This window comes from Echiichthys vipera (assembly GCF_963691815.1).
Source record: "Echiichthys vipera genome assembly, chromosome: 4".
NCBI lineage: Eukaryota > Metazoa > Chordata > Actinopteri > Perciformes > Trachinidae > Echiichthys > Echiichthys vipera.
Window position 1 is genome coordinate 24,054,026 of NC_139829.1, and position 9,419 is coordinate 24,063,444.

The 9,419-nt window shown below is 39.2% G+C and overlaps 1 protein-coding gene across 1 annotated transcript in view; it reads right to left on the reverse strand.

Annotated features, from left to right (window-relative positions):
- Nucleotides 1–219: 219 nt before the first annotated feature.
- Nucleotides 220–9,419, reverse strand: part of bco2l (beta-carotene 15, 15-dioxygenase 2, like) — a gene marked incomplete at its 3' end in the record, with an annotated part of 15,217 nt that continues 6,017 nt past the window's right edge. The window contains exons 7-12 of the mRNA XM_083912753.1: nt 9,390–9,419; nt 8,800–8,970; nt 2,172–2,309; nt 885–1,067; nt 606–716; nt 220–336 (exon numbers count right to left, since the gene is read on the reverse strand). The exon at nt 9,390–9,419 is cut by the window's right edge and continues 131 nt beyond it. Of these exons, the coding sequence (XP_083768879.1) occupies nt 220–336; nt 606–716; nt 885–1,067; nt 2,172–2,309; nt 8,800–8,970; nt 9,390–9,419 (750 nt within the window). The remainder of the gene's footprint in view (nt 337–605; nt 717–884; nt 1,068–2,171; nt 2,310–8,799; nt 8,971–9,389) is intronic.

Sequence of the window (9,419 nt, forward strand, 5' to 3'; positions counted from 1 at the left end):
CTTTCTGACCGTAATGGCGGCACACAGTGAGAACATGCATCCATTTCTATCAAGGAGATACAAACAAATCACATGAGCCTGCAGTTTTTCCCAGCTCTTATTTCTTTTACAATTCAGGAACTGTAGAGGCAATGACATCAATACAGATATTCTATTCTGTGGATGAAGCGACTGGTTGCTGGTTCAATTTCAGCAAATTGGCTGAAAACAGTGGTGCATCTAGCCCATCTCGTTAAACACCCCGTGGGTCCCGTATGGGATATTGACAGGGACTTCAGCTCTACCCAGCTCAGTGAAGGTCTTGGCATCCAGAACGAGTAGGAAAGTACTTTTCTCCTGAAGGCAGAAGAGATTAAAAACGTTATGTTAAAAAAAATGTAAACCACTTGTCTTCTACATACATAGTGAAGAATATGCAAATATATATCTAAAGGTTGCTTTAAAAGCTGTGGTTATATGTGCATCTTTTTGCTTTATATTTTTCACAGTCCTGGGTCAAAGTACACTGTTACAATATGTTGTCAATATCAGTCAAATAAATGTCACAATTCAAGTTAACAATGTCTGCTGTGTTTTTGTTGTTGTTTTAGTACTTGTTAACTTACCTTTCTAGGTGTGATGATGACTGACAAGACCACTCCATCATCTTCCTCCGTAGCTTTGGGCGACGCAACAAAGACAGGCTCAGATGGGAACAAGCCAGGATAACGCCACACCTAGAAAGGAAAGATTACATTACATCCCCTTCACTCTGAGCTGTTTCATGTTTTAAAACCAGCTCCCCACTTCCTGCCCTCAGTGACAGAGAAGCAGCAGTTGAAATAACTTTGATGTGAAAAGTTAACAAAGAGGTCTCCCATAAGTAGTCTTTGATTTAGAGAGACCTTAAGCTCCTTGGTGTGGACATCCATTTTTAGCAGGGAGTCACTGAAGACGTGTCCAAAGCCACAGGAATAGAAGTAGCGGTAAGGTCTACCATTGCACTGGTCATAGTTGATCTGAGGGAACTCAAGGCCACCGTATTGCAGCAGCTCGTCATTGTGAAGTTCCTCGTGGGTCATGTAAACCTAAAGGGTCACAGGAGAAAGTCAGTGCAACTTTTACATTTTAGCCAAGAAAAGTAACCAGTGCATACAAAATGCATACAAACAGACATGATTCAGTGTACACTGTTGAAGGCTAGAATCAATACTGCATTTTCCTCTTAAACATTTAATATCTGCACAAGATCCTGGGCATTCATTTCTAACTTGAGTTAAGAAGGAGAAGAAGTAGTATTGCACATCAGTATATTTTGCACAGAAGAAGCAGCCTTGAATGTGTGTATATATACCATATATATACTATATCCATGTCACATGTACACAGCAATATATATATACACTATATATATATATGTACACCCACATTCATATATTGTTATTATTCCTGCTGTTTTTCCTTAATGGTGAGTAAAAGTATTTTACATAATTTTGTTCTTGTGTAAGACATTATAACTCTTGAAACTTGAATACATCAATTTCTTTTATTTTTAGAAAAGCCGGCTCTATTTGGCTATTGTACAAGCATTGTCTATTGTTATTGTCATCTGAATAAAAGCTTTTTAACTGCCTTGAAAGCCTTGGACCTTCTTTTTCTGACTTTTAATTTTACTTTGAAATATATGTACCTTCAACTGCAATTCTAAACCCATTATGTTTGCCTTCAGTGACTGTGGTAGCCAGCAGCACTTTCACAGCTGTTTTTTTCAACTGTTACATGTACAGAACATCACTGAGAACTGAAGACAATGTCACTCAGGTTGTCATGACAACAAAAACACAATTTTCTTTAAACGTGTGCGTGTGTGTGTCTGTGTGTGTGTGTGTGTGTGTGTGTGTGTGTGTGTGTGTGTGTTACACTTATGCTGTTAAATAGCAATTGTTCAGCTGCATGACAGACTCTCATCTTGACACCATTTTAACCGTTGTAAGTCATGAAATTCTTATCTTGCAGGAAGTACCTCCAGTGTCTCATCCTGCTGGATAATTGTGCAGAGTGTGTGGGAGTGAATTGGCTGTATTCATCATGATTAAAGACGTCAGTTTTTACTTGATTCCAGGATTGAGTGTAATATAAAGTTAAATATATTACTTTGTATAATGGTGGCATTGCACTCTGTATAATCTTACCTCTTTTAGTTGTGTCCTCTTTGCTGTGGCTTTGTAGTAATGCAGAGTGACAAGGTTTTGGTCGAAAGGAGTTTGTTCATCCACAGTCAGAGGTAGGACATATCTCCTTGGTAGGTTTCTGCACAACGAGTTGTAGAACTGCCAAACCAAATCAAACAGACATGAAAAACGTAAAGTGGTGTTCCTATCACACCCAAGCTGATACAAAATACTGACACAAAATCATGTTTTTATATGGCGGATTAAAGTAAGCAAACACTGATGAATTTATGGTAATGTTAAGGGTCCCATATTACGCTTATTTTCATGTTAATATTATAATTTTGAGTTTCTACTAGAACATGTTAACATGTTTGTTTTTTTTATAACTTAAATTTTTATTGATTTTTCACATTTATATACACAAAAACAATACAACAACAGGTTGCAAGTAAACATAACAATAATAAACTAACAAGCTGTCTGGAGATATCACTATTCAGTCCACTTATCTATTTGGAATTCGTTCAGATGGTGTCATGTCTCATATAAATGTTCCATTTTTCCCAGTTCTTTTCAAATACATTCCCCCTGAGTCTCAAGAGATATGTCAGTTTTTCCATAACTAGGATTTCCTGAACAATTTCCAGCCACTGCTCCTGATTTGGAGCGTTCACATTGAGCCAGTTTCTCGTGACCACTTTCTTGCTTGCTGCGAGTAAGACTTTAGTCAAGTACAGATCTTCTTTCATGACAACCTTCTCAATATTCCCAAGATACATCACTGGGCAAGTATTAGGGATTTCATATCCCAACACATTTTTTATAACTGCGTTTACATTTTGCCAATATATCCTTATTTTTGTACAATTCCAGAAGACATGTGCATGATCTGCCTCAACACTCCCACATAATCTCCAGCAGTCTTGTTGTATAGCGAGTTGCCTAGATTTTATCTTTGGTGTTATAAAATAGCGAGTTAGGTTCTTCCAGCAGAACTCCCTCCATATTAATGAATTTGTTGATGTACATTGTGTCTCACACATGTAGTACCACTCCTCCTCTTGTATTTGGATTTTTAGTTCTGCTTCCCATTTTGCTTTTATATAAAGTGTTGATTCCTTCCTGCTCTCTCCCAAAGCCCGGTAGAAAGCAGAGATGGGCCGAGACTCCTTCTGTTTGTATGATTCGATAATAACTCCAATCACCTTATTTATTGTTTCATTTGACCTTATCTCTTTTGTAAAATAGTCTCTTAACTGCAAGTATCTATAAAAGTCTTTGTTTTCGAGGTTGTATTTTGTCTTCAGATCTTGGAAACTTAGAAAACGTCCACCTTCTGATACTGTGCATATTGCTGTCGCACCCTTTTGCGTCCATTCTTTGAATGCTGGGTCGTACGTCCCTGGCTTAAACGTTGAATCATACGCAAACCACCTCAGTGTGCCTATATCCCTCTTAAGTTTGTATTTTCTTACAACGGTGCTCCAAATTTCAAGTGTTAATGCTACTATTGGGTTCACAGTAAGTCTCAAAGCATCTATCAAATTTTTATCCCCCACCAATATCTGGGTTTGAAAGCCCTGAACTTTTCTTTCTATTTCTTTCCATTTAGACTCATAGTCAGGTCTACACCAACAGGCCAGATACCGAAGTTGTGCTGCATAAAAATATTCTGATAGGTTGGGTACAGCCATCCCCCCCTTGCCTTTAGGTAGTTGAAGTGTCGTGAATTTTATTCTTGGTTTTTTACTGTTCCAAATGAATCTAGAAATCATCTTGTCCCAGGTTATGAATTTGTTTTGGGGGATCATGATTGGAAGAGCTTGAAATAGATATAACAATTTAGGTAAAATATTCATTTTGACTGCCCGTATTCTAGCACTGAAGTCTAATGGGAGGGTAGACCACCTTTCAAAATCTTTTAGGATATTTATTTCAATTTCACTATAATTGTTTTCAAACATGTCAGAAGGGGCTCTACTCAGAGTTACACCAAGATACTTCATTGTTTTAGAGTTCCATTTCAAATTATATGCATCTCTTATTTGTCGGGATGGAGAATAGTTTAACGGGAGAATTTGTGTTTTTGATATATTCAGTTTATACCCTGAGTAGTATTCATACTTTTTCAGAAGAGACATTAGGTTTGGGAAACATATATCTGGTTGTTCAAGGAAAATAATGACATCATCTGCGAAAAGACCAATGCGATGTTCAGTCTCCCCTACAGTGACACCCTGCAGCTCCCCACTCTGTCTTATTGCCTGTGCTAAAGGCTCGACATATAAAGCAAAAAGAGTAGGAGACAAACAACAACCTTGTCTTGTCCCCCTCTCCAACTGAATCGAATTAGACAGGCTACCGTTTACTCTGATCCTAGCTGTGGGCTCTTGATACATAGTTTTAATACACTGGATTACCTTTTCGTTGAAGCCAAATCTCTTTAGTACCTCATACAAGAATAACCAACTAACACTATCAAATGCTTTTTCTGCATCTAAACTAATCAGAATTGTACTTTTACCACATTTTTGGGCATTGTCTAGAATATGGAGGGTTCTTCTAATATTATCGTGTGTTTGACGTCCTTTAATAAAACCCGTTTGATCTTCATCGATCAAATCTGGTATGAAGGCCTCGAGTCTTTTACAGATAATAGATGTAAATAATTTGTAGTCTACATTTAATAGGGAAATCGGCCTATAGTTTTTGCAGTCTTCTTTATCTTTGCCTTCTTTAGGTAGAACTGTGATGATCGCTTCCTTCCACGATGGGGGGCCACCACCCTTTTCAAGGATCCAATTAAAACAGGACAAAAGCAAAGGTGTTAGCTCCTTCTGAAAGGCCTTATACCATTCTGAGGGGTACCCATCGCTACCTGGTGATTTGCTAGTCTTTAGCCTACTAATTGCAGCTTCCAGCTCCTTGGCTGTGAATTGTGACGTAATAGTGTCATTCTGTGTCTCACCAATAGATGGCAGGTCAAGTGTGTCAAGAAAACTTCTTACTGTTTTTTCATCAGCTGATAATGGTTTAGAATAGAGTTTCTTGTAGTATTCTTCAAATATTCTTTCTATTTTGTCCGGTTCGTGTGATAGTTGGTTGGTTTGAGGGTTCCTTATTTTATGGATTGTGTTAATGGCCTGCTGTTTCCGCAATCGTCTAGCTAAGAGCCTTGTTGCTTTTGGGCCTGCTTCATAGTATGTTTGCTTTACAAATCTTGCCCTCTTTTCTATATCTGTCCTGAGTAACTCATTTATTTCTTCCCTTGCTGTCTTTAATTGTTGTAAAACAGACTGATTTTCTGAATTCTTATGTTTCTTTTCCAATTCTTGCAAATTTTCTACTTTGTGTTTATATATAGCTATCCGAGCCTTTTTTTGTGATGTTGTCAGAGCAATTAATTTCCCTCGAATGACTGCCTTCATACCATCCCACAGAATTGCAGGGTTTACTTCCCCATTATCGTTCTCTACTATATACCTTTTTATTTCTTCTCTTATCTGTTCCACATTAGTCTGGTTGTTCAAAATGCCCACATTTAGCCTCCATACAGTATTTATTTTCCTATTATTCAAGTGTATTGTCAAGCTAGTCCCACAGTGATCTGATATATCTGCCACCCCGATTTTACATTCTGTGACCCTATGAATTTCACCTGCGTTAATCAAAAAGTAATCAATTCTAGAGTAGACAGAGTGAGGCACCGAGTAGTGTGTATAGTCCCTTTCTAGTGGGTGGAGTTCTCTCCACACATCAATTAGACCCATTTCCTGCACTGATGTATTAATAAACTTGGTTAGATGCTTCTTGCTTCTTTTGGGGCTTGTTGTATCCAGGTTATAGTTCATGACCACATTATAGTCTCCCCCACATATCAAAATACCTTCAGTTTCCATAGCAATAGTATCAAACAGTGTTTTGAAAAAACATTTAGTGCTTTCTGGTGGGGCATAAACATTGATCATCGTCACCATTGTGTGTTCTAGCTTTCCTTTGATTAACACAAATCTCCCTTCTTTGTCCCTAACTTCTTTAAAACATTCAAATTGAACTGCATTTGTGATAAGGATAGCCACTCCCCTCTTCTGACTGGGTCTGTAGCTGCTGTAAAATGTATTCCTATAACCAAAGCGTTTTAACTTTTCATGCTCTTGTTGAGGCAGATGGGTTTCCTGCAAAAATAGTACTTGAGCTTTTTCTTTTTTCAATTTAGCCAGGACCTTGCTCCTCTTGACTGGATTATTCATCCCATTTACATTAAGTGACACCAGTTTTATATTATTATGTGACATTAATATGATATAATCTCGTGATACATTCTTTGACCTCCAGACAACTTAAAACTGCACAGACCTGAACATCTGGACAACGTGTGCTAACTGAAAAAAACAAAGGAAAAACATTTAACTCCCAAGTTGGGGTGATTCTTCGCCACCCTGGGTCCCCGTTGGTAGGGTGAGGGGAGAGCCTCCTCCTGGAGGGCCCCTCACTAGAAGTGAAACGCGCAATTTCACACATCCTAGCAGTCCAACGTCATCCGATAGCTTGCATTTTGTATTTCACATGAAGTCTTTAACATTAGTCTTATTTTGGCCCCATATACCAGCGTTGAAGAGAAAATATATATATATATATATATATATATATATATATATATACATATATACATTATGTTTATATATATTTGGAAACATCGTAAAATAATAAATCGGCTGCCCTACCAAACCATCCTATTGAATGAAAAGAAGATATCCCTTAAAATTAAAACAATCTCGTGTTGGTTGTCTGTCTCTACTTATAATATGGGTGGATTAGTAATAATAAAAACATAATAATAAAGAATGACGTGCGGATATATTTTCCCCTTAAAAGTTTAGGGCTCACACTACGGGCAGACGTGATATATCCATCAAAACATTAACTTCTCCCCGCTGGTTCTATAAGGGGCCAACCTAGTTTTACATACCGTGACAAGGTAAGGAACCAAGATTAGTTAGAAGGAGTCCGCTCAAACTCCTGTAATCTTTCCCTGGCACGGCGCTCAGTGTCTGTGCTCCTCTGCCCGGCTCGATGCCACGTCGGGTCCCGAAGGAGCCGCTCCATCTCCCGGCTCGGGTCCGCGGCGCTGCTGCCTGGTATTTCCACTGTGTAACCTCTCTTCTTCAGCTCCTGAGCGGCGTCTGATGCACTCTCGTAAGTACGTGTTCCCGAGTCCCAGTGAATGCGCATCTTGTCCAGGGGAGTCTGGAAACGGATTCCTTTCTCTTTCAGGAGCCTCTTTATCCCCGTGTATGTCTTGCGCTTCTGAACAACTTCCGTGGCATAATCGTGATCAAATGACAGGCGTCGCCCTTCAAGCAGTATTTTCTTTCCCCAGGCTTTTTTCAATAATGCTTCTTTGGTATTAAACTCCAGAAAATTTACCACGATAGATCTGGGTGGTTGGTTTTCCTCTGGTTTACGAGCTAAAGCTCTATGTGCGCGCTGAATGTGCAGGTCGATGTCCGCTGTCAAAAGTTCCCTTTTCAGAAGTTGCGCCACAAAATCAGGCACGGAGTTGCCTTCTTTTCCTTCGGGTACGCCGTAAATGCGAATGTTATTCCGCCTTGACCTTCCCTCTATATCTGTCAACTTTTCCTGCATTGTTTTCTGTCTTTGCATGGATTTAATGAGCGCCTCCTTCATGGCCATGTTAGCCGACTCGGTCTCATTGATCCGTGCCTCCGCTTCATTCAGCCTAGTTTCGTTAGCCTGGATCTGAGCGGAGTTAGCAGAAAGTTTTTGGTAAATTTCCTGTTTGAGATCCTTGAGTTCATTTTTCATGTCTTCCTTAAGTTCTTCTTTGAGAGTGTGTATATCCACTTTATGCTCCGTTCTAAAGTCGCGTATTTCCTTACTGATACTTTGAAGCACCGAGCACATGTCTTCCACGGGGTTATCGTTAGCATGTTGAGCGTCGTCCATCTCCGCTGTATTTTCCCCTTCTTTAATGTCACGGTTCTTTTGACTTCTAGTTATTACTCCCCTATTCATTCCAAAGTGAAATTATGTATGAATTACTCAACATTCGAGTATTTGAGGGGGCTAATTCTGACTTGCTATCGGGAGCTCAAGCTCATGCAGCCATCTTGTAGTCTTGCTCCACCGGAAGTCTAACATGTTTGTTTTAATGTTCAACAACAACAGCAGCTTTCTCCACAGCTATCCACAGCTCAATTTTTGCATCGTTAAGTCACCCTCCTGAAAAAACCCAGTCTGTCCAGATTGGTCAGTGTATTCCAGGTCTTCTGTATGACTGTAACTGCACGGTAGCAACACTTTATACCTATATATGGTAGACGTGAAATCCCAACTGTGCAGAAGATTCCCAGCTCGTTTAAAGGCACAGTTTCTGAATATGGGTTGTGTGCATTTCTTTGTGGATTGAGCATTTTGGTACTTTCACAATATATAGCATGTATCGACCTGCTTTATAATAGAAAAAAAGACCAAAAAATATCACTTTTTAAAATATGGGACCTTTAAGAATCCAAACCAATATATTATCTGAACAATGTCGTTTCTGTTGAATTAACAGAATAAACAACAAAAGCCAAAACTACAATGTGAGGTAATCACTGATGACAAAACTCTATGTACTAACCTTGTCCATTTCCTCTCCCGGGCCTCTGCGGAGGTTCTCCAGCGTGAAGTCTCCAATGACCTCACCATCGTCCCCACAACACATGTCCATAACCAAAAACCCATTTTCTTCAAAAGCATTGATCTGATGCAATGTGAACATGGGTGCTGCACGGTACTTCACTTCACTCTCCTGTTGGACCAGTCAAAGCCAGCAATCAGAAAATTACTACTACTAACAAAAGTGTTAAAGACTATAAAGGCGTTTGAACACACAAGGAGTTTCTGTATTTGTTTATAACATTTGAGGACAAGCACTCTCCTTGGCACTGCTGGTATAGTGTTGTACCTTCACATTATGGAAGTTTAATATTGTATGCTTAATGGGTATGCTGTGTAATGAGATGAGAAAATTGAGAGTAACAATGTATGAGAAAAGGCTACACCATCAGAGTGTGACTTCATCAAAATAAATAAGGAAAAAGCTCCACCATGCGTGAAGAGATTAGCTTGCAGCTTTCATTTTCTGTTCTGACTATTCAGCAAACAGTGTGTTTCCCATTTCTCACTGTTTGGTATGTCTGCTGGCTGCTGTGCAGTAAACTAACCCACCTTGCCAGTGTGCCTGTTGACCAAATGGAA